The sequence below is a fragment of the Pristiophorus japonicus genome, chromosome 1, assembly GCF_044704955.1.
Source record: "Pristiophorus japonicus isolate sPriJap1 chromosome 1, sPriJap1.hap1, whole genome shotgun sequence".
Classification (NCBI taxonomy): Eukaryota; Metazoa; Chordata; class Chondrichthyes; family Pristiophoridae; genus Pristiophorus; species Pristiophorus japonicus.
In genome coordinates this window covers 345,320,675-345,347,100 of record NC_091977.1, presented here as the reverse complement: position 1 = coordinate 345,347,100, position 26,426 = coordinate 345,320,675, and the positions used below count along the sequence as shown (strand labels likewise).

The 26,426-nt window shown below is 43.5% G+C and overlaps 1 protein-coding gene across 1 annotated transcript in view; it reads right to left on the bottom strand.

Moving 5' to 3' along the window:
- The window catches only part of LOC139273346 (transcriptional activator GLI3-like), a 520,381-nt gene that overhangs the window by 464,138 nt on the left and 29,817 nt on the right, over positions 1–26,426 (bottom strand). The window contains exon 2 of the mRNA XM_070890175.1: positions 7,237–7,399. Within this exon, the coding sequence (XP_070746276.1) occupies positions 7,237–7,360 (124 nt within the window). The 5' untranslated portion in view covers positions 7,361–7,399. The remainder of the gene's footprint in view (positions 1–7,236; positions 7,400–26,426) is intronic.

Below are 26,426 nucleotides of genomic sequence, written 5' to 3'. Positions count from 1 at the left end.
AGACAGAATCTTGGTTCCATGTCATACCCAAAAGATAGAACTCCCTCAGTACTGCAGTCTGATTATTTGCTGTCGGGCTTGAACCCACAGCAAACGAGCCAAAGGTGGGCAGCGGAAATGTTACCAGAACACCCTCAAAGCCTCCCTGATAAAGTGCAATATCCCCACTGACACCTGGGAGACCCTGGCCAAAGACTGCCCTAAGTGGAGGAAGTGCATCCGGGAGGGCACTGAGCACCTCGAGTCTCGATGCCGTGAGCATGCAGAAATCAAGCGCAGGCAGCAGAAGGAGCGTGCGGCAAACCAGTCCCACCCACCCTTTCCCTCAACGACTATCTGTCTCACCTGTGACAGAGACTGTGGTTCTCATATTGGACTGTACAGCCACCTAAGAACTCATGTTAAAAGTGGAAGCAAATCTTCCTTGATTCCGAGGGACTGCCTATGATGATGATGATGAACCCAGAACTATGACTCGGGGCCGAAAGTACCATCAATTGAGCCAAGCTGACACTTAAATCTCTAACACAATGAGACCACGTACAAATAAAACTCCTTCTCCCCATCCCCAACTAGTTACAGTAAAAATCTCTTGGTTGGAACATTGTCCTGTGGTAAGCAACCTGCACTGTACAGTAAAACAAATGGATCAGCCTGTGTAAAGCCTTTTACATGCTTTAAATGTAAATGCAGGGCACATATTTTTAATTAGTCTAGAATTAATCATATTAGGGTGCTATGGTACTCCAGCCACAATACTCCAAATCTAGCTTACCCTCCCTGGGCTATTTGTCCACGATTGATGATCAGGCCAGAAGAGGGAGCAGGGTTGAGCGACAGACCAGTGAGATCACCTCCGCCACCCCCCACCCTCCCATATCAAAGAGATACACCTCCTACTAGCCAATCACAAAGTGAAACACAATGAGCAGTAAATAGACTCTGTACTGCTTTTTGAGGAGGAGGAGTAAGTGCCACAGCAGGGAGATGCTAACTGGAACACCACAGAGAAGAAAAAATGAAGTGTGATGTAATTCTGGCTACAGTTCAATGACCAGTGGGCAAACAGGTGGTAATAGACAATATTTTTATAATATAGCATAAATTCGCTGCATCAGTCACCAATTTATCTCACATGGACCACAGGTACAGATTAATACCTCATAACATTTTACTGTAATATGCAGTCCCTTGCTCTGATGCTACACAGTGCTCTGTTTGATAAGTTTGGGAGTTCGTATATTTAAAAATATTTATATTAGGCAACCCCACACTCCTAGGATGGAGCACCACTCGAGTCAAGGGTAGGTTGGAGAATCAGTGCCACATGGCTGAAAACCAAACTCTGACCTGCATCTGGGCAACTGTCACCATGTCTCGGGAATATAGCCTTGCTGTAGTACTCTATAGTACCATAGCTGCCAACAGCCCTCCAGTACCTCACTTAAATACCCATCCTTTGTGAATGTCAGTAGAGTGTTGGCTGGCAATTTGACCATGGGAGGGAAGTGGCATCAAACAACCCAGATCCTTTCCCTGCATGATTTTCACACATCTCTACTTCCAACAGGAAGTGATCGCCAGCAGGAACCCTGGCTGAAATTCTTTCCCTAGCCCAGGGGCATTTAAGAGGCCCCATCTACATCCCTGACTGAGATCAGCTAGTTCAGGGATTGAACCAGAGTACAGATCAAAATAACTCATTGTGCATTTGCCAACTGAATTATCACCACAGCACCTTTAAACAGCTTCAGTAAAGTACTACGTAAAAATTGTCTTGGAAAAAAACACAAAATAAATTTACCTCTATGAATAGCAAAATGTTTACTATTGATCTTAAAGTTAGTCGATTTAGCAGTGATATTTAAGAGTAAAGTCTTAAAAATGAAGTGCAAGGTACTCAGTCACAGCAATACAGCAGCAATAACACATGTATTAGTGAGCCAAGAGAATGAGCCTGGAAATGAAAGGGTGTAGAGTCAGCAAGAGAGGACAGAGCTACAGTAAAATAAATGAGAAAAATCCAGGAAATTTTTCCTCTTGCATTGAAGAAAGATGACACAGAGACACAGAAAGAAATATGAAGCGGCACTCGTTCAAATGCTCAGAAGTTAAAATGCCCAGGTTAACATCCACAATTTGATTAATGTGCCCTCAACAGTATATTTGAAGCCAAATTCAAAAATCAATAGATATGTGTTGTTTGAAAACCCATACAACAAAAGCTGCCATCCACCTATTAATGTAGGTGGCTCGACAATTTCGAGCTTTATACTTTTTCATCTACACAGACTTTGATCAGCCTTTCTGAACAATATTCTCAGAAAGCAGTTTATTACCCACTCCATCAAGTGATCAATGATTTCATTAATATGACAGATCACAAAACTGTCGTATCATTGATACAGGCTTGAAAGATGATTCCAGTTTCCTGCCACATTTCCACAGTCTGGGATACTTACTGGCAGCTCGACTCCATTCAATATTTTCACAGACACAGAAAACTAAAAATCCATTTTCAAACCAATTTCAATTAGAATCCCGGAGTTGTTATCACAGGTGCAGCAGAATGGGTCTGTAAGTGGAAAAGTCGTCTGTCCGTTCTGAAATGAAACCTTATCTGTAGCCACAAAGATGGTTGAGGACAGCCTATCTGTAATTTACTTTTTATCCTGTGTTAACTTAAGCTTACTTCTGTCACATGGAATTCCTACTATTTGCTGTTAGTGGGTAATCTAAAGGCTTAAGGAGTATATGTGAGCGTTGATCTTTTCTGCATGAACTTTCCTTTGAACATATGCCCCCACCCCACAAATTTTAAATACCTCAAAATTACACACAGGGGTAAAGATCTGTGCTTTTTATTTTACAAACTTTGCATTAGTTTAAGCTTCATAAATCTAAAGTAATGAGCACAGTTTTTTTTTAAAACATAACAAGTGCCGTCTCCACCCATTGCATTCCCAGAGATTTTCAATTGCAAGGACTGGAACATCAGTATTTCATTAATTCCGCATCCAAGTGGAGAGGCTTTTCTCTAACCTCATCCAGTCTCCTTTAGCAAATTATCCCATGACGGTGGATTTATTCTCTCAAAGACCCCAGACTTTGAGAAGCAACAAAAGAATCAGAAGACTTTCTGGTCCACCTGCCTGGCGAATGATGAGGCAGGGAAAAGCATCCCCCAGAGAAACCAATCAAACCATTGTGTGGCACAGTCAGACCTTTTCAACTGTCAACCCAGGAGAGGTGAAAAAGAGATGAAAGAACTTGGGATGAAGCTACCATTTATAGAAAGATACAGGAATGGTCTCCTAAGATTTAATAATTGGGATGGTACTCAACATTAACTGAAAAAAAAAACAGCATGAGCTAGCCTGGCCCAAAAAAAAGTTAGTGGAAAATCCGTAGCCTTTATTACACTACAATATAATTCTGAATCAGACATTTTAGATGAGGTCGAATGATGAACATTTAAAGCTTGCAAAGTTCAGTTAGCAGACTGTTAAACCGGTGGAAAAATAAATTGTGCTGGCTTTTCAAAACAAAATTAAACAGAGCTTTTCCTTTTAAATAGTGCAGTATTAATTTAAACTTTTTTTTGAAAAAAGAAACATTCAGAGGTTTTGTGAAACCAGAATGTAACTGAGCAAAAGAAACTCTTAAGCAATATACATTTCTAACTAAAAAAAACAGTTCATGCTTGTAACAAATAAAAGTGAAATTTTACAAATTCTGGAATGTTTCTTTTTCATTTCGGTGGGTGCATGGGTTGGGGGAGGGGAGAGGAGGGGGTTTGGGAGAAAGGTTTTCAGAATAGGGCTAAAACCTGGCCTGTCCCAGGGGAGTCAAAGATGCTTATCAGCCACTGTGGATTGGGTTTCATGACATTCCTGACTGCCTTGTATCATAATGTGAGCACCCCCATCCCCCTCCTCCCCTTTCAGAATGTTAAATGCAGACTAAGCTCTCTATATTGCTCACTGCCTCTTTTCAACTCTGACCCACACAACGTGACTCACGTATTACTTCATTCTGACCATGAGGCCATAAATGGGTAAAAAGTTTTGCACTCCTTTTACAGCAGCACTGGCTGAAAAGTAGGAGCTACCACTGCAATAGGAAGTGTTCCTTGCACGAGCCCCACTGCTTCTTTTTATTGCCACCCAACAATGAGTTTTTTTTGTTCCCTCTTGCCAGACTCCACAGAATGAAAGATGCAAATTAAAGGGGATGGGGGTGAAACAAGGATTCGTCGGCGTCACGACATCTGGGGGACAGGGGCGGGTTGTGGGGAGAAGGACACAGGGCCAAAAATGTTAACAACTTTAGTTCCTCTTGGCAGAGTTCAAATTCTGCAGCTCTGCAATATCAGCTCTTACACAATTAAAAGAAAGCCAGGAATGTCCACCTGCCTTTGGAACATAAGAACAAGGAGATTAAAGGAAAGAGCCACATCCTTGGCACTAACGCAGCTTTCAGTAAGTCACTGCACTCAATAACTTATACAGGACAAACCCATCTCTCTGATTCACTGTTTTTGCAGAACTCATTTTAAGGCTCAGAGCTCTGTTCAAACATCATCAAATAACATATCTTAAAAAAAAAGCTTCACAAATGATAAAGGGTCAGCTGTCCTCTTGAGTAGATGAAGATCATCTGCAGCAGGCGCACCAAATATGTTTACACAGTGAAATTCCACCTGGTCCCAAATGCAGGCTCAGAGCAGAGGACATCAGAGCAGAAAGGAGCCTGGGGCAGGATGGAAAAGTGAGGGACATTCACATAGAATCTTGTATCACAGAAAGAGGCCATTCAGGCAATCATGCCTGTGCTAGCTCATTGAAAGCGCTATCCAATTAGCCACATCCCCCGCTCTTTCACCACAGCCCTGAAAATCTATCCTTTTCAAGTAGATTTACAGGGAATTATCAGCCTGACATCGGTAGTGGGTAAAATGATGGAATCAATTATTAAGGATGTCATAGCAGCGCATTTGGAAAGAGGTGACATGATAGGTCCAAGTCAGCATGGATTTGTGAAAGGGAAAACATGCTTGACAAATCTTCTGGAATTTTTTGAGGATGTTTCCAGTAGAGTGGACAAGGGAGAACCAGTTGATGTGGTGTATTTGGACTTTCAGAAGGCTTTCGACAAGGTCCCACACAAGAGATTAATGTGCAAAGTTAAAGCACATGGGATTGGGGGTAGTGTGCTGACCTGGATTGAGAACTGGTTGGCAGACACGAAGCAAAAAATAGGAGTAAATGGGTACTTTTCAGAATGGCAGGTAGTGACTAGTGGGGTACCGCAAGGTTCTGTGCTGGGGCCCCAGCTGTTTACATTGTACATTAATGATTTAGACGAGGGGATTAAATGTAGTATCTCCAAATTTGCGGATAACACTAAGCTGGGTGGCAGTGTGAGCTGCGAGGAGGATGCAATGAGGCTGCAGAGTGACTTGGATAGGTTAGGTGAGTGGGCAAATGCATGGCAGATGAAGTATAATGTGGATAAATGTGAAGTTATCCACTTTGGTGGTAAAAACAGAGAGACAGACTATTATCTGAATGGTGACAGATTAGGAAAAGGGGAGGTGCAACGAGACCTGGGTGTCATGGTACATCAGTCATTGAAGGTTGGCATGCAGGTACAGCATGCGATTAAGAAAGCAAATGGCATGTTGGCCTTCATAGCGAGGGGATTTGAGTACAGGGGCAGGGAGGTGTTACTACAGTTGTACAGGGCCTTGGTGAGGCCACACCTGGAGTATTGTGTGCAGTTTTGGTCTCCTAACTTGAGGAAGGACATTCTTGCTATTGAGGGAGTGCAGCGAAGGTTCACCAGACTGATTCCCGGGATGGCGGGACTGACATATCAAGGAAGACTGGATCAACTGGGCTTGTATTCACTGGAGTTCAGAAGAATGATAGGGGATCTCATAGAAATGTTTAAAATTCTGATAGGTTTAGACAGGTTAGATGCAGGAAGAATGTTCCCAATGTTGGGGAAGTCCAGAACCAGGGGTCACAGTCTAAGGATAAGGGGTAAGCCATTTAGGACCGAGATGAGGAGAAACTTCTTCACCCAGAGAGTGGTGAACCTGTGTAATTCTCTACCACAGAAAGTTTTTGAGACCAATTCACTAAATATATTCAAAAAGGAGTTACTACTAAGGGGATCAAGGGGTATGGCGAGAAAGCAGGAATGGGGTACTGAAGTTGCATGTTCAGCCATGAACTCATTGAATGGCGGTGCAGGCTCAAAGGGCCGAATGGCCTACTCCTGCACCTATTTTCTATGTTTCTATGTTTCCAATACCCTTTTGAAAGTTACTATTGAATTTATTTCCACCACCCTGTCAGGCAGGGCATTCCAGATCATAATAACTCGCTGTGTAAATCAAATTCTCCTCATCTCCCCTCTGATTCTTTTGCTAAAGATCTTAAATCCATGTCCTCTGGTTACCACTCTTCCACCAGTGGAAATAGTTTTTCCTTATTTACTTTAACAAAACCACGCATAATTTTGGACATCTCTATTAAATCTCCTTTAACCTCCCTTCTCTAGTCTCTCCACATAATTGAAGTCCCTCATCCCTGCATACAAATTATTACTGTCTTCCTCTCTGTATGTGTAACACAGGGAATTTGTTGCTTTTGTGCCCCAGTCTGAATCTAACATTTAATTAGCGGACACCAAGACTCAGCAAGTCATGGGTCCAATCAGTAGGCCCCAATTTAGGCCACTTACCATCATCTGTGCTCCCTGTGCCCATTCTCCCCAGGCACAAACAAGAAACTGTGTACACAAGGCTAGATAGAGCAAGCACCACATACTCAATAATGACAGCTCAACAGGCACAACACTCCAGTGCATATTTAAAGGAGGAAGGAAAATCAATTTGCACGTATGTGCAACTGGCCACAAATCTTCATGCAGCAATTGCACAGCCCACTAAAGAAGGAAAAAAAATCACGGTAAATCTCATCAAATTACAAAGAGCAGCTTTAACTGGAACAGAACCCAGCAGCGTGAAAGAACATTTTCTCTGCGTTGGGCTTATAACAGGGATTACTTTAATTCCAAATTTTTCTTCCTCCACCCGCCACCAACACTTTCCCAAAACAAACAAAAATCCAGGTGCAGCTGATCCATTCACGAGGAATGCAGTGAACAAAAAAATATAATTGCTGCTCTCACTGTTTGCAAATCCCCGTACACTACACTACTTACCATTGGACGTTGTACTGGAGGCTATGGCTTTTTCACTGACATCTGTGCGAGAAGATCCCTTTACAATGGAATTTTCTACTTTTTTCTTTTCAGCTGCAGTAGTGCTGTGTGACTGGGCATCCATGGTGATTTTTCATTACCTCAGCTCTTAACACCAGCACAACTATAAGAAAAAGAAAGGGACAGAAAATAAATCACAGTCACTCATGAATTAGGATTCCTTAATGGAACAATATTTTAAATTAAAATCCGCATCTTCATATTATACAAGATTTCACAAGTGTGTAGTGAGCTACGGTAATATGTTAAAGAACCTGTTAAATTTATTTTGAGCAAACTTTTCTACTACTCTTATAATCTAACATTGTTAGGAAGAAATTTTTCAAATCGAAGATGCAGGAATAAGTAACAGCACAACTCCAACTTTCCTGAAAGCCTGCCCCATGGTCTCAATTTGCATTTCATCACCAAACACTGAAATAAAGGTCTATCTTCCAGTTATTGCTGAGGCAAATTGCAATTTGAATTTGTCAATATACATCAACTCTCACAGGTAAACAGCAGCAAAAGTAGCTTTCTAACATTTCAAAGTCTAAACACAGTCAGCCAAGCCGTGCCTTTTGTATTTTTGAACAAGTTTGAAAGCTAGTGTCCCAGACCTTATTTTTAACATAATCCTGCTAATACCGATCATCCCACAGGTGTGTCTTTCTGTTTAAAACACAATTATGGATTTCTGCCAAAGATCAGAAACCTTAAACATACCTGACAGCCAAAGCATAGCAGACATTTGACAAATTTGCAGAAACTGGCACAAATCAGAACTTTATTGATGTCAAAATGCATTCCATCAAAATCTGTGCATAAAACAAATCACTAAACCTGATCGTGCTGACTTATGCAGCAATATAAAAGTCTGCAATTGCAGTAGACTTCCCTGACGGTCACTGCACAGCTTTTGAAAGGGAAGGGGTGCGCAAACTAAAGGAATGCACCATTCTTGCCTAATATAAATCCTTGTAAAATAACCCCATGATTTTATAATGTGACTGCTGGTTAAAGTGAGGATCTGAAAAAAACTATTTATGCCACCTGTAACGTGAGCCATGCTTTATTCCTTTGTCCAGTGCCTTTTCTGTCTGCTTTTTCCTTCCATTTATCAATTCGAATTGATAAACTTTGCCTGACCTTTCTTTCCTTACAATCCTGCTGTAACATCTCATCTACTCTGGGATCTCTTCCCATCTCAATTTTCATATTTTTGCATTAACTGTGCATTGCTGTGTTTTGTTTTCTACTGTGACTTGATTCTCACTTTGTTTCTCTTTTGCTATCCCCCATTTTTTCCTCATGCAGTCTTACTTTTATTCATTTCATTAGCAACTGCTTCGCCTCCTCTGGGAAGAGCTGTCCAAAACAGCAGTGTCACAGCATTCATCATCATTACATCAGCAGCAAGAAAGTTCATACTGATTGTTATCAGCGTAAAGAGCACTCTGATCACTGTGCAAGCAAACATAACATGTTTAATTTTTAAGAAATAAGCCTGAGTATTTGTGGTGTTCAGCTGTAAAGCTTTGATCTGCTCTATTCAAAGCAGTCTTTGGGGATACAATAAAACTCGAACAATATAAACTATAAAAGAAAAAAGAAACAGAAGAGGAGGTGAGAGAAACAAGCAGGAAATTAGACTCTGTGCTCAAGCATAAAGGGCTGTTTATCAGTCCTATTGAAGTGACTGACAAAATATCATGGGGATTTAGGAATTCGACAAAACTGTGCAACAAATAAATTCAAATCTAGATAATGTATAAAAAGACCAAGATCTGCAATTTACCGATTAATATATTCAACAAAGCCAAGTCTTGTACCTGTAGTTCCATTAAAGATTTGCTCTGCTATTGCTGTGTACCCATGCAGTGATCCTGGGTGTACCGAGAACATATTAATTTCACATTGCAGAGATGCTGATATTAGTTTGTAAAACTGATCTGTGGTCACTGCAAAGATGAGAATCAATTTAAAAATTGCAGTTACCTGTTTTTCAGAAGCCAATTAATTCAGCACGGTGTTCATTCCGGACTGAAATTTAAGAATTTAGAATACATACATGAGAGAAAAAACTCCCCAGCAATATCTTATTTACAAGAGCATTTTGCTTTCTCAAATTATTCCTGCAGCTCAAATTTCCTTTTGCAAGTTAAAATTTAACACAGCTCTCATTACTTTGCAGTTGTTTTCAATTCTTTTAAAATGAAGCTCTCTCCATCTTTTAAATACCAGATTAGCTAGATGAGTTGCTTAAAGTCAAGTAGCATTGACAATCTGATGGTGCCAGGCAGCACTTTCAACTGGAGTCACAGATTAGAGGATTTCAATTAGCCTCTTACATTTGCCATTTACCTAATCTCTATATTAAAGCTTCCTTTGTGCCTTCACCACTGCCTTAACGAACTTTTCTTCTATATGCTCTGGGAACCAGCTATAATCTTCGCAAATGTGATCATTAAGAATGGCAAAGCTTTGCAATATTCATATAAAAGCCTCAAACAAAAAAAACTGAACCGTAGCTTCGATCAGGATCGTGTCTAATTGAAATACAACTGGAGTACAGGTGAAGTCAGTGGAAAGTAATACAACACAAATAGCAAATCACAAATGCTCTGTGCATTTTTTTAAATTCAGTCATGGGATGTGGGTGCCAGTGGCAAGGCCAGCATTTATTGCCCATTCTTAGTTGCCATTGAGAAGGTGGTGGTGAGCCGCCTTCTTGAACCGCTGCAGTCCGTGTGGTGAAGATACTCCCACAGTGCTGTTAGGATTTTGACCCAGCGACGATAAAAAAATCAGCAATATATTCCCAAGTCAGGATGGAGGGGAACTTGGATTGGTGGTGTTACCATGCGCTTGCTGCACTTGTCCTTCTAGGTGGCAGAGGTCATGGGTTTGGGAGGCGCTATCGAGTTGGTGCAGTGCATCTTGTAGATCTTGTACTTCCAGGCAGGTGAAGACTATTCCATCACACTCCTAACTTGTGCCTTGTCGATGGTGGAAAGGCTTTGGAAAGTCAGGAGGTGAGTCACTTGCCATGGAATATACAGCCTCTAACTTGCTCTTGTCACCACAGTATTTATGTGGCTGGTTTAGTTAAGTTTCTGGTTAATGGTAACCTCCAGAATGTTGATGTGGGGGATTCAACTATAGTAATTCCGTTGAATGTCAAGGGGAGGTGGTTAGACTCTCTCTTGTCGGAGGTGGTCTTGTGTGGCGTGAATGTTACTTGCCACTTATCAGCCCAAGCCTGAATGTTGTCCAGGTCTTGCTGCATGTGGGCATGGACTGCTTCATTATCTGAGAAGTTGTGAATGGGGCTGGACACTGTACAACCATGAGCAGATAACCCCACTTCTGACCTTATAATGGAGGGAAGGTCATTGATGAAGCAGCTGAAAACGGTTGGGCCTAGAATATTGCCCTGAGGAACTCCTGCAGCGATGTCCTGGGGCTGAGATGATTGACCAACAATTACAACCATCTTCCTTTATGCTAGGTATGACTCCAGCCAGGGAAGAGTTTTCCCCGATTCCCATTGACTTCAATTTTACTAGGGTTTCTTGATGCCACACTCGGTCAAATACTGCCTTGATGTCAAGGGCAGTCACTCTCACCATACCTCTGGAATTCAGCTCTTTTGTCCATGTTTGGACCAAGGCTGTAATGAGGTCTGGAGTCGAGTGGTCCTGGCAGAACACAAATTGAGCATCAGTGAGCAGGTTATTGGTAAGTGCCACTTGATAGCACTGTCAACAACTCTTTACAATGTTTTTCTGATGATTGAGAGTAGACTGATGGTGTGGTAATTGGCCGGATTGCATTTGTCTTGCTTTTTATGGACAGCACATACCTGGGCAATTTTCCACTTTGTCAGGTAGATCCAAGTGTTGTAGCTGTACTGGAGCGGCTTGGCTAAAGACATGGTTGGTTCTGGAGCACACGTTTTCAGCACTGCAGCCGGGATATTGTCGGTGCCCATAGCCTCTGCTGTATACAATGTGTTCAGCTGTTTCTTGATATCACGTGGAGTGAATCAAATTGATTGAAGACTGTTTTCTGTGGTGGGGACCTCAGTCTTTCGTCTCTTAGGCAGACCCTCGGAGTCAAGGATGACTTGACCTCAGTAGGTGGCCGAGATGGATCATTCCCTCGGCACTTCTGACTGAAGATAGTTTCAAACACTTCAGCCTTGTCTTTTGCATTCACATGCTGGGCTCCGGCAACATGGAGGATGGGGATATTCATGGAATCTCTTCCTCCCATTCAATTTTTATTTGTCCACCCCCATTCATGACTGGCTGTAGCAGGACTGCAGAGCTTTGATCTGATCTGTTGGTTGTGGAACATCATCTGTGCAAAGACAGGACTTCGTCTCCACAAGGACTGTGCTGTGGTCACTCCTACCAATACTGTCATAGACAGATGCACCTACGACAGGTAGATTGATGAGGACGAGGCCAAGTAGCTTTTACTTGTGTTGGTTCTCTCACTACCTGCCGCAGGTCATCTGGCAGTTACGCCTTTCATGACTTGGCCAGCTTAGTCAGTAGTGATGCCACCGGGCACTCTTGGTGATGTCCCCCACATTGAAGTCCCCCACCCAGAGTGCATTCTGTGCCCTTGATTCCCTCAGTGCTTCTTCCAAGTGGTGTTCAACATGGACGAGTACGGATTCATCAGCTGAGGGAGAGCAGTAGGTGGTAATCAATAGGAGGTTTCCTTGCCCATGTTTGACCTGATGCCTTGTGTTTTCATGGGGTCCGGAGCCAATGTTGAGGACTCCTAGGGCCACTCCCTCCCAACTGTGTACCACTGTGCCGCCACCTCTGATGGATCTTTCCTGCCGCTGGAACAGGACATAATCAGGGATGGTGATGGAGGAGTCTGGGACACTGGCTGAAAGGTGTGATTCTGTGAGTATGACTGTGTCAGGCTGTTGCTTGACTAGTCTGTGCGACAGCTCTCCCAATTTTGTTACAGATATTAGTGAAGAGGATTTTGCAGGGTCAACTGGGCTAGGTGTGCCTTTATCATGTCCAAATCCAATGTCTTGGTCGATGGTGGGTGGGTTCTTCAGGTTTTATTCTTACTATAATTTTCCATAGCGGTTTGTTACAACTGAGTGGCTTGCTAGGCCATTTCAGAGGGCAGTTAAGAGTCAACCATGTTGCTCTGGGTCTAGAGTCACATATAGGGTAAAGACTAGGTAAGGACAGCAGATATTCTTCCCTAAAGGACATTAGTCAATCAGATGGGTTTATATGATAATCCGGTAGTTTCATGGGGCCCAATTTTCCCCAACCCCTTTTCTCGGTGCACTTACCTTTGCACGCTGGAAACGGTGCAGAAAAAAAGGGGCCCATCCTGCCCGCTCTGCCGACTCTCCGGTGTTCCAGCATGGCGTAGCTAGTGAAGTAGGGGGCAGAGCAACAGGCCAGTGCAGAAAGCACTGCCGCCAGCTGCGCGCATGCGCAGTGAAGTCTGCGCGCATGCTCCTCGCCCTCCCAGCATGTCCTGCGGGCTGTGAGGCCGAAGGGATGCCCCGATTTTCGCTGCACCCTATCCCCGGCCAAGTGACCTCCCGCATGGGCCGGCCGGCCTGCTGAGTTCCCGGGCCGAGGTAGACTTCAGTTTTATTTGTTATGTATTGATGGTTGTGCTTGAGAGTTTTGATTGGGGGGGGGGGTGGGAGTGGGGGGGGCAAGGAGGAGAGTTTTGGCTGGGGTAGAGGGGGGGGAGAGTGTTTTGATGGGGGGGGGGGTGGGGGGGTGGGGTGGGGGGGAGGACTTTAAAAAAAAACTTGATTCTGGCATAAAGGTAGGACTTCTATTTTTGATTGATTGCTTATTACTTTTTTGGTTTGTTTAGTGCTTTGTAAGTCTTGGTGCAGGTCTTCAGCTTCCTTCTATTTTTTTATTTGTTATTGAATGCTTATTTTTATGCTTTGTTTAGTGCTTTGTAAGACTCGGTGCTTTAAATGTACTAACCTGCGCCGATTTCTTAACTGCCCGCAAGGTTTTTCAGAGCTGGCCACATACGCTGACCTAAGTCGATTTGGAGTCGGTTTTAGCTGGCCAAAGTGGCATAAATGGCCAAAACTGGCCTAAGTGTCTGGGAACGCCCCCTTTTTAAAAAAAAAGAACTAAAAAAAAAAATCGTATCTACTGACTTACTCTGGAACAAATTTTTGGGAGAAAATGCCATTTTTTAACTTACGCCAGAAAAAACAACTTACTCCAAAAAAAAATTGATGCAAGTCATGGCCAAAGTTGGGCCCATGGTCACCATTACTGTCATGAGCTTTTTATTCCAGATCTAATTAAATAATTAACTTAATTTAAATTCCCCAGCTGCTATGGTGGAATTTGAACTCATGATTCTGGATCATTAGTCCAGACTTCTGGATTACCAGTCCAGTAACATAACCACTATGCTACTGCACCCAGTTTCATATACAAAGGAAAAATGAATAAGATTCTATTATTATAACCATGCATTTATATAGCACCTTTGATGTAGTAAAACGTCCCAAGGCACGTCACAGGAGCATAATCAGACAAAAATTGACACCAAGTGAAAATAAGACATTAGGACAAGGGTTTTGTCAATGAGGTAGGTTTTAAGGAGCATCTTAATGGTAGGAGAGAGAAGAGGAAAGGCTTAGGGAGGGAATTCCAGAGCTCAGCTGCAGGCATGGTCGCCAATGATTGGTGGGGCAAAGGAAATGGGAGATGCACAAGAGGCCAGAATTGGAGGAAGGCAGAGCTCTCATAGTGTTGTAAGTAATATTCCCTTTAAGCTTCACCGCCACACAGCACTCCAGGGAACCTGCGCAGCCGACTTTTCAATGTAAAAACCGCGCATACGGGATATTTTGAATGGGCCATGCAGCCCCTTAAAGCGGGTCAAAAAAAATACAGGGAATGTTGGTTGTAAGGCTGGAGGAGGTTACAGATATAGGAAGAGGCCAAGCCAGGGAGGGAGTTGAACACATGGATTATGCTGCCTTGTTTTATGTTTTTCAACCAAAGAAAGTTGCCCTAAATATAAATCATGGTGTGTGATGTTGGGGACATGGAATACATAGTCTGGGGCGTTCTTACTGCTTCTTTCAAATAAAAACCTGTTCTCTTTACATTTTTCTCTCCTCTTCCAAAGGCACAGACTCCAGTGTCCCACAACTGCCAGCAAGCCTCCAATATATTTTATAACCAAGTCCAGACTGTCCACGGGCTGTGTGACGGTGTGACGCATCACAGCTGAGCCGACATGTTCATGCATTATCCAGTAGGACACTGGCTAACAACAAGGAGCAGAAACCTTGGCTGAATTTCCTCTTCCCTAACCCAGAAGAACTGAGGCCAGCTGTGGTGCTCTTCCAGCTGATATCAACAAATTCAACACAGGCCAGGAAATAAACCTGGGATCTTTTGGAATATATGCTTAGCACCGCACCGTGCGATGCATTTAGCCACAAATGAGTGCCTGAAGAGTTCTGGTTTGGGGTATTCTCATATTACATGTTATGCAGCGCATAGGTATAGACTTCAAAAAGAAACATTTGCAAGACTGTGGGGCAAGAGCAGGGTAGTGGCACTAATTGAATATCCAGCAAAGGCACATTGGGCTGAATGGCCTCCTTCTGTGCTGTAAGGTTCTATGATTAATTCCCACCTAGAGGTGTAACTTTCCACAGGTGAGATTGGACCCGATTTACATCTACTGGTATGAAGTAAGTATACACCCATCCCGATATTTGAATTAGTGTCCAGTATTAAGATTGTAAAAGTTTAAATTTCATTTCTTTTGCTCTGAAGTAGAGACACAACCGGTAGGCAGAGGTCCACATTTTCCTTCCTCCCCCACTTATGCTGAAAATGGGTTTGACCCAAGTTGTCATTCCAGCCCTCCTCAAAGCCAATGATGGTTCTATCCAACATCTCTAGAAAGCTCCAGTAGATTTAAAGCCTTGATTTTGCTGTTTTATTAATAAAAAGAGACTACTTTTAACTTTGGTATCACCAAACTGGCTGCCAGTCCTTTCGGCTAAGTAAGTTAACACATGTGGAGATACCCAAAGAAATCACATTTCTCCAGCTATTACTCGAGAATGAGGTGTGGAAGATTTCATTAGAGATTAGTTGTTCCAGGTCAGTCTAGTGGCACTGTGACTTAGTGACATATATTGACATCTACAATTTCTCTGGCCAGGAAATGGTTCAGAACATAGGAAGACAAGAGCGAGGGAAGGAGGATTTTCTTTTTTTAAATTTAGATTGGGTGGGAATAAATTCACTTTCTCTTAATTATATTAAACATTAACTCAGCAAATCTGAAGTTCTGATGGCCCAGTACAAAACCTTGGTGATGTCTATTTAAAGCATACTTTATTGCTAACAGTTGTTTTTAAATCAAAAATGACAAACAATTTAGTGAGGATGTACATAATTGGGCCATACAAAACTCTAAGGATTGTGATTTGAAGACCTGTGTAAAAATTGTAATGGCAGTGAACAGGTCTGGGGGTCATTTTAACCTGCAAAAACGGGTGTGTTTGGATCGGGTGGGATGTTAAAATGTTAAAAATCTTAAACCCATACCCGCCTTGAACTCACCCATTTCCCGTTTTAGCGGAGGCGGAACGAGCAACCAACCGGCTCCCAAGAGGCGGGTCACTCATTTAAATATTTTAATGAGGCAGCGTGCCTCACTTTTAGCTCTATTTTAAATTTTAAGCTAGCTGGCCAGCTTTCGCAGGAGGCAAGGACTGCTGGAACCAGCAGGTAGATGCTTTTCCAGCACTACTTGTGGGCCAGGAGGCCCACCAGGCAAAGCTGCATTCCCCCACCATTTTATTTGTGGTAATATACAGCTGAATACTGGAAGGGCAAGGAGAACAGATTATTAGAGAGGAGAGACAAGTCAAATTAAATATCAGGATGATATATTTCCTTTCTGATTCTGTCTTTTAAATGTCCTTATTTATATGTTAGCCAGTATTCTTGGAAAATTTGACAGGGCGTGAACAAAAACCATTGAAAACAATTTATTTTGGGGCTCACCATAGTTTTTACTGCAGATATTATTCAGCTGCAGCAAGATATTGCTCTTGCAGTGTCTTGTGGATCAGGGCAATAGTAAGTGCTATTAAAAAATTAAAGTTCTTCAGCCTCCAATGACAAGAAAAGTTAGAGCAATTGATGCCTAGCACTATATCAAAGGCCAAATCTTCGCTTCACTCTTGTTCTAGTTTAAGGTGTAATCAAGCAGTGCCTTTAGCAACCTGGATAAATAGACATTTCTATTGCAAGTAAGTGTATTGGGAAAGGTTACGCCCTTAACCAGTGTCAACCACTCCAGCAACATTAAAGCTGTTTTGTGTTTCAACAGAATAGGTCTTCATCACCATGACAAAGAGCAAGAGGTGAAGTCACCCATCAAGACCCCCTCTCTATAGCAAGAATACCGCTTTGGGTATGATCTTACTTATTCTTTGAATGCAGTTCAACCTCCGCATACAAATGAATACGCTATTATCCAAACAAGAGAAATCACAGGGCACTGCCCCTTTTGCTTCACTGCAGCAGCCTTTAAAAGCACCTGACTGCCACCCTCCAACGTTTCACTGAAAACCTCATTCTGAATTTGCATCTTTTTTGGAACAGAAGGAATCAAGTACATTCACTGGTTTGATAAGTTACAAGAGCTCTGAGTCAGTGAAAGGGGGCAGTGTGAGGGAGCCTTTTATTAGACACTGAACTATATTCAGAAAATTAGATAGATCAGAAGGAAAGAATTAACCATTCTAACTCATTTGTCCATTCTCTATGAACAGATCTACAACTCTATCATAGAACAAAAAACATACATAATTTTAAAGGCATCAAATTGCTCACACGCTGAGTTACTAGTACAAGGCAGAAATGCTTTATGTTGCTGTCTTTGCTTGTTCATACATAAAATGGCCACAGAATGTTTCTCCACTAGACCATAACAATTAATGTGGTTGTATACATCCCTGTGTGCCATTTTTACACAGGTGTTAACTAGTTTAAAGTAAGTGGGTTAATGCCTGCGTTAAACGGGCATTAGGAAGAGCACGTTAAGTGCTCCACATGAACTTTTCAGATCAAAAGTTCTACCCTCAGATTTTATTGACTGAGTAAGGAATCCAATAGGCTGCCTTATTTACAACCAGATCTTGTGAAGCATAGTGGAGATGGGACGATATGAATGGAATCCACACAGAAACATTCCTGCCGAAAGACTGGCAGGATAACGAGAGTGACCACTTGGCCTTCTTGTCTCTTTCACCAAAGTCTTAGCTGTTGAGTATTCTGCAAGGTTTCCATGAGAACAATCCCCAAGTAACCCAAGTCCAAGATCATATGTAGTGACTTATGGTGGAGGATCCTTTCATATAGCTTACCTCAGGTCATATACTGTAATAACCTGCACCACTGTAAAGTATTGAGCAAATAAAATTGAGAGGTTATGGCATGTATTGTGTGCTTACATAGTGATCACCAGCAAGTTTCATCTTGTTCACAAACCACACTACCATGGTATGATCAAATCCGCTTCTGAGTGTCACAGATAATTTACCCAACGAACTGTACCAATCAAACCCAGCATCCATTGTTCTCAACAACTACTGACGTGACCAACTCCACGGAGAAGACAATGCCTGTTTGTATGCGCACTAACTAATTCGGTCTACGCCTGCCTGCGGAAATTTGGTTGTAACTTGTCTTTCAGATAAGAAGCAAACTACTCTGAACAATGTGACATCTTCAAAGAGAACATCACATTGAATGATATCCACAAGGTCACTAACAAGAATAAGAAACAGAGTGGAGCTGATAACACTTCCCTGATTGACTCCTATATAGTAGTTATGATTAGTTGTGATATGACAAACAGCTCCCACAAAATGTTATCAGCCCATGCACTTTTAATGAAGAACTGATCCTGCATCAATGTCCATAGTCTAGAGGAAAAGGAATACTTCGCTCTGATGAATAGCCTCTGATTCTTTCGTGAAGCTGGAAGAGGTTGTACCAGTTCCAAATAATTGCTTCATCTTCTTCTTGGTCTTACAAATAACATAAAATGTAATGTCACCTTGGCTCAGTCGAAAGCACTGTCAGAGGTTGTGGGTTCATGCCCCAGTACTTGAGCAAATAAGCTAGGTTAATACTTTAGAGCAGTCCTGAGGAAATGTTACTTTGTTGGAGTCACCGTCTTTTGAATGAGATGCAAAACTGAGAAACTAGTCTATCCACTCATATGGATATAAAAGATTCAATAGGACTATTTGAAGAACCAAATGTTATCCCAGTATCCTGGCCAACATTCATCAAAAAAAGGATGATTTGGTCTTTCATCTCATTGGTTGTTAGTGGAACCATGCTGCGAACAAATTGTGCTGTATCTGCCTACATAATAATGGTGAGTACACTTCAGAAGTAACTCATTGGAACATCCTGAGGATGTGAAAGGTGCTCTATAAATGCATGTTCTTGCCTAACTTGGTTGGTGATTTTCCTACACATTGCATAGTTTTTGGAACAGCGAAGATTTTTACCACATTTATATTCACGCTTTCCTGAGCATCTTGTGCTCCTTAGATTTCAAATGCAAACTGGATTCTGAGAACAAAGACGTTCTACTGGTAACATCATGGACCAAATCTTGCTGGAGCGGGGCACTTCGCGGCAAATTTGGTATCAAATTTTTTGCGCTGTACCCTTCTGGAAGTGCAAGCTGATAACGGCATGGCGAAGGCAACAAGGCATCTGGGACCTAAGTGAACAACGGAACCAACAGTGTATCTCTTTAACCAATGAGATTTAAGTAAAGAAAAAGAAACTGAGGAATGAGAGAGATGGAGGGTGAATTATAGAGGGTGAATTAGAGTAAAATCAGGTACAGAAAAATAAAGAGAGAAAAAGAAAGACTGGATTGAGAGAGAAAAAAAGAGAAAAGTAAGAAAAAATATAAAAATTTGAAATTTGAAATATTTTAAATCTGTAAGAAGAATTTACTACATACAGCAAAAAGACGCAACAGTTTAAATTGTTCCCTTTCTAGGTGAGAGAGGTTGATTGGCATTGAATTAGCAATTATCATGTCATTAAGAAGGTAGTTACGCTCTAAATTACCAGCCCTAACTTGCTGCGACGAGTTTAATGGGTCATTAATGTGCAAATCCAGCAAGTTCTTAAAAATATTGAGGAGGCTAAGGGCGAGATGCCATTTGTGTGAAGCAAACGGCAGAGCAGCATAAATCAAACAGCAAGTCCTGGAGATTCATAAGTCACAGCGTATCTTTTAGTCCCCTGAATTTGCTGGCTGATTTGCAACGTTAACACACCGTTACTTTCCAGCAAAATTTGCCCACATATCTTCCAGAATTCCTTTCCAGCTTTCGACTCATTCACAACAAGCTGTGTTCAACAATTAGGGCCACATTGTGCGTCGAAGAAAGTTGCCTGACACGAAGACAATATACAGCACTGTTTATTATTGTCAATCAATGGGATGACCAAGAGATAGGATATACAACATTTAAAATCACTATTGGCTGATGCCACTTAAGGACTAGTAAGGAAAATTGTTTATCAGCCCATGTAAACCCAGTACCAGCTGTGGCTCAGTGGGTAGCACTCTTGCCTTGGAGTCAGCAGGCTAGGCTGAAACTTCAGTGCAGTGCTGAGGGAGCGTTGCACTGTCGGAGGTGCCGTCTTTCAGATGAGATGTTAAACTGAGGTCCTGTCTGCCCTCTATTGTGGACATAAAAGATCTCATCGCACTATTTTAAAGAAGAGCAGGAGAGTTCTCCCAAGTGTCCCAACCAATATTTATCCCTCAACCAACATTATGGAAAACAGATAAGCTGGTCATTATTTTGTTGCTGTTTATGGGACCTTGCTGTGTGCAGGTTGGCTACTGCACTTCCTACATTACAACAGTGAATACACTTCAAAAGTACTTCGTTGATTATATAAGACTTTTGGATGTCCTGAGATTGTTAATGGCACTATATAAATGTAAGTCTCTTTTCATTTTTATGTCATTAAAGAAGCACTTAACAAACCACCAAAACAGCGTGATGGAGCAGATGCAACGATAAAAACACAATTAACTTTACAAGAACATGATCTTCCATTTCTTTCCACCTCAACTGAATTTTGACAGTGAGGGTCCACAGCCCAATAAAACTTACTATCATCATCATCATAGGCAGTCCCTCGACATCGAGGAAGACTTGCTTCCACTCTAAAAGTAAGTTCTCAGGTGGCTGTACAGTCCAATGTGGGAATTACAGTCTCTGTCACATGTGGGGCAGACAGTGGTTGAAGGAAGGGGTGGGTGGGGAGCCTGGTTTGCCGCACGCTCCTTCCGCTATCTGTGCTTGGTTTCTGCATGCTCTCGGCGACGAGACTCGAGGTAATCAGCACCCTCCTGGATGCTCTTCCTCCATTTTGGGCGGTCTTGGGCCAGGGATTCCCAGGTGCCGGTGGGGATGTTGTACTTAATCAAGGAAGCTTTGAGGGTGTCCTTGAAACGTTTCCTCTGCTCACCTGGGGCTCGCTTGCCGTGTAGGAGTTCCGAGTAGAGCGCTTGCTTAGGGAGTCTCGTGTCAGGCATGCGAACAATATGGCCCGCCCAACGGAGTTGCTCGAGCGTGGTCAGTGCTTCGATGCTGGAGATGTTGGCCTGAGTGAGAACACTGACGTGTCTATTTGCAGGATCATGCGCAGGCAGCGTTGGTGGTACTTCTCCAGCGCTTTGAGATGTCTGCTGTATATGGTCCACATCTCTGAGCCATCTAGGAAGCAGGTATCACTACTGCCCTGTAGATCATAAGCTAGCTTGGTGCCAGATTTGAGATCCTGGTCTTCAAACACCCTCTTCTTCAGGCGACTGAAGGCTGTGCTGGCACACTGGAGGCAGTGTTGGACCTAGTCATCCATGTCTGCCCTTGCTGATAGTAGGCTCCCGAGGTATGGAAAATGGTCCACGTTGTCCAAGGCCACGCTGTGGATTTTGATGACCAGAGGGCAGTGCTGTGTGGTGGGGTCAAGTTGGTGGAGGACCTTTGTCTTACGGATGTTTAGCGTAAGGCCCATGCTTTTGTACGCCTCGGTGAAGGTGTTGACGATGGTTTGGAGTTCGGCCTCTGAGTGTGCGCAGGCGCAAGCATCGTCCGCGAACTGTAGTTCGATGACAGAGGATGGGACGACCTTGGATCTAGCATGGAGGCGGTGAAGGTTGAACAGGTTCCCATTGGTTCTATAGTTTAGTTGCACTCCAGCAGGGAGCTTGTTGAGAGTGAGATGGAGCACTGCAGCAAGGAAGATCGAGAAAAGCGTTGGTGCAATGACGCAGGGTGGATAAAGGGGAACCAGTGGATGTGGTGTATTTGGACTTCCAAAAGGCATTTGATAAGATGCCACAGAAAAGGTTACTGCACAAGATAAAAGTTCACGGGGTCGAGGGTAAAATATTAGCATGGATAGAGGATTGGCTAACTAACAGAAAACAGAGAGTCAGGATAAATGGTTCATTCTCGGGTTGGCACTCAGTAACGAGTGGGATGCCGCAGGGATCAGTGCTGGGACCCCAACTATTTACAATCTATACTAATGACTCAGAAGAAGGGACTGAGTGTAACGTAGCCAGGTTTGCTGACGATACAAAAGATGGGAGGAAAAGCAATGTGTGAGGAGGGCACAAAAAATCCGCAAAAGGACATAGACAGGCTAAGTGAGTGGGCAAAAATTGGGCAGATGGAGTATACTGTTGGAAAGTGTGAGGTCATGCACTTTGGCAGAAAAAATCAAAGAGCAAGTTATTATTTAAATGGAGAAAGATTGCAAAGTGCTGCAGTACAGTGGGACCTGGGAGTACGTGCATGAAGCACAAAAGGTTGGTATGCAGGTGCAGCAAGTGATCAGGAAAACCAATGCAATATTGGCCTTTATTGCAAAGGGGATGGAGTATAAAAGCAGGGAAGTCTTGCTATAGTCATACAGGGTGAGGCCACACCTGAATACTGCATACAGTTTTAGTTTCCATATTTAAGAAAGGATATACTTGCTTTGGAGGAAGTTCAGAGAAGGTTCACTAGGTTGATTCCGAAGCAGGTAACTATGGGCTAGATTTTACAGTTTTTCGCTTTGGGCGATGTTTCTGGCGTGGGCGGTAAAAATGGGTTTTCAAATCACCAGCTTCTCGCCCATTCTCAAAGCACCTAGTATCTATTTTTGAAATTAGGCGTTACTGCGAGCGATATGAAACGGGCGGTTGCGTTAAATCTCGCTGACCTTCTGCCGTAAAGTGTCGCCGTCCTTAGCAATGGCATGGCAACGCTCAATTCCCGCGATTCAGGAGGTCAAGGGTCATCATGACATGCGCAGAAAAGGAGACAGAGAGACAGGGAGCTGAGAGGGACTGAAGGCATGTGTGACTGTGGTGTGTGCTTGTTTGGCTGTTGTGGGAGGCACGAGGGAGATTCACCAGCAGCAAAAAGCCAACTAAGCACCAAGAATATTGTTGGCACCGAGTTTTTGTCCAACAAATAATATATAACATGGACGGGATGGCGGAAGCCCTGGAGCAGGTAGCCAGGAACACTGGTGGCAGAGGGCTCCCAGTGGTCCCGGAGCGCGGCATTGCACCCCAAGGTGCCGCACCCCCATTGCCAACCACACATGCGAGCCAGGAGCAAGATCTTGCTTCTGGCTCGGAGCACATTCCCACCTCGGGACCGTCCTCTCCCGTATCCATCCAAGCAGCGTGTCGGCTGTCATCCCCCTCCCGCCCCCCCCCCCGCAATGAAGCATTGCCTGAGGAGCTCTTTGGCCAGGCGGCTTGGAGTCAGGGGGGGAAGAGGAAGGGGTAGAGGTGGGGAAAAGTGGTGGTGGGTGGGGGGAGGGATGGAGGGTTGGTTTTTACAGAAATACTTATGAATTCAGACAACTGTTAGGTTTATATGTTTTTTATTTAACAAAACCTTGTTGCACATTGGCTCAGATAGCTGCACCGTTACACACTGGTGGTTCCTGAATATTAAAGGGTATAATTACACTTAACTTCAATCAACTTAAACTTTAACTGTTACCAAGGTGATGCCCACCATTGATGTATGACCTGCACACCCAGCAATGAGTCAGCTTTGAAAATACCACAAATGTTCTTTCAGGCAAAGTGCTCGTGGATGAGCTCCTGATGTAAGGCTCTTGCAGCTATCATGCCACCATGGGCCCTTTCATGCGGTCTACAGGGGGGCGGGGGGCATGGCTTCAGCGTCAGCCTGATTGTCTAGACCGATGTCAGTGTCTGCCTCCTCGTCCTCCTCTTCCTCTCTCCTGAGGTGGACTGTCAGATTCATCAGGCAATTCTTGTCCACTCCTGATAGCCAAGTTGTGCAGCATGGAGCACACCATCATGAATTGAGCTACCTGCTCAGGGTGGTATTGGAGCTCGCCTTCTGAGTGGTCCAGGCATCTAAAGCGCTGCTTAAGCACTCCAATGGTTTTCTCCATATTGTATCGCCTCTCGGCTTCGGTGTGGTGTCACACAGGGGGGTCATCAGCCAGGTGGCGAGGCCATATCCTTTGTCACCAAGCATCCAGCATTGACCTTGTGACTGATTGTTAAACAAGTCAGATACAGTGCTCTCACACAGGAGGTGAGCATCATGGATGCTGCCCGGAAATTTAGCATTCGCTGCCATAATAATTTGCTAGTGGTCGACAACGAGTTGGCCATTCAGGGAGTGGAATCCCTTGCAGTTCCTGAAAACCTCTGCATCCTGAAAAGGTGCCCACATCGCGATGTGCGTACAGTCTATTGCTCCCTGCACCTTGGGGAAGTTTGCAATTCTGGAGAATCCTAGAGCCCTCTCACTCTATGCCTCCCTGGTCATAGGAAAGCTGATCAAGTCCCTCCTGCGTGCATACAGGGTTTCAGTGGCCTGTCTAATGCAGTGAAGTGTGGCATGCTGAGACAGACCGCAAATGTCACCAGCTGAGGCCTGAAAAGAACCCGAAGCGTAGAACGACAGTGCCGTGATGACTTTGACCTTGACGGGCAGTGCAATATTGATGGTTCAGGCAGGCTGCAGATCTCCACTTATGAGCTGGCATACCTCAGTGATAACCTCTTTGTGGAAGCGCAGTCTCCAAAGGCAGGTGGTGTCGGGCATGTCGAAGTAAGACTGCTTCTCCCTGTACTTGCGGGGGGGTGTAACGTCTGGTCCTCCTCATCAGTCTGGCACGTCTTACATTGGGCACATAATGCTGTGGAGCGTACCTTCGGCCATCTCGAGTCTGCAGCATGTAATTGGTCATCAAAAGAGAGTGAGAGTCACAAACAATGAATGTCCCGATGAAGACACCTATTTAATTCCAATCGGTCACAGTATGGCCAAAATGTTTTTAGAGATGTTCACATCAACTCCAACGACCTCCAGAGTACATCCGAACTCCCCCGAGGTTGAAGCACAGCAGCCTTTTAAAGGATGCGACATGTGATGTAGAACATGGCGTCCATAACGCTGTGATTAGTTCCGGTTAGTTCCACTTTTTCTGGGGTTTTTTTTGGTCGAGCGATATTGTGGGCGATATGTGTGCGAGGTGGTGAAAGTGACACTGGGCGACCTCATGGCCACTGGTTTCGGCAAATATGATCTTTACAACAAAAGAAAGTGGACAGGTGGTATTATTTTTTTCCCAGCGTTACACACATGGGGAAAGTAATGCTCGGCGATTAGTTTCCAAAAAATGCCCGTCAGTTTCCATTTTGTGGCTAAATGGGCGATATATGAGCATTATATGTCATTTCAGCAGTAAAATGGATGTTAATTGGGCATTTAGCATGCAAAAAACAAGGAAACTCTAGCTCTATAGACCAGTTAGCCTAACATCTGTGATTGGGAAAATGTTGGGTTGACTTATGAGGAAAGGTTGAGTAGGTTGGGCCTCTACTCATTGGAATTCAGAAGAATGAGAGATGATCTTATCGAAACATATAAGATTATGAGGGGGCTTGACAAGGTGGATGCAATGAGGATGTTTCCACTGATGGGGGAGACTAGAACTAGAGGGCATAATCTTAGAATAAGGGGCTGCCCATTTAAAACTGAGATGATGAGGAATTTCTTCTCTCAGAGGGTTGTAAATCTGTGGAATTCGCTGCCTCAGAGTGCTGTGAAAGCTGGGACATTGAATGGATTTAAGACAGAGATAGACAGTTTCTTAACTGATCAGGGAATAAGGGGTTATGGGGAGTGGGCAGGGAAGTGGACCTGAGTGGATCAGCCATGATCGTATTAAATGGCGGCTCGAGGGGCCATATGGCCTACTCCTGCTCCTATTTCTTATGTTCTTATGACCCCGGTCCGGACATGGATTGGGTCTGTGATGAATCGTATGTCAGGATCACGGCTTGCATGTTGTCGTAGAGCAGGCGGAGGTTGATGACAACTTTTGGGGACAGCCAAAACGGAGGAGGACACTCCATAGTCCCTTGCAGTTGACAGTGTCAAAGGCCTTTGTGAAGTCAAAGGCGGCCATGTACAAGGGTTGATGCTGTTCCCTGCATTTCTCTTGTAGTCAAGCATTATGGCCTTGGACATGACTAAATCCAATTCAACCTGGGACCCTCTTGATCTGTGGCGTTCAGCTTCTCACTGGATAAACTCACTCGTGCCATATTAGTTATTCAGCAGTAAAGCCCTCTCCCAAACTTACTAAATCATGATTTAATGAATCACTGGAGATTTGATAAATGACTGATCAAATGTCCTTTTCACAGAACAAAAACAGACTCCCCATCTAAACAGGAGAAAAAGAACAGAGCTACTGGAAGGAAGTGAAAACTTTGAGGGACAGAATTCTTTAATTTCTCTTATTTGGATGACGGCCCAATCACTTGTACATGAACGTTAAACAATGAAAGAAATCGCGCTTATATTTGTTGCAAGAAGAGAGGCAGAGAATTACCTATTTAAGAAATAGCTCCTTGAATCTAGATCCTTTCAAAGTAAAACTGAAATTACTAGTTACATAAGAATATAAGAAATAGGAGCAGGAGCAGGCAATTCTGCCCCTCAAGCCTGCTCCGCC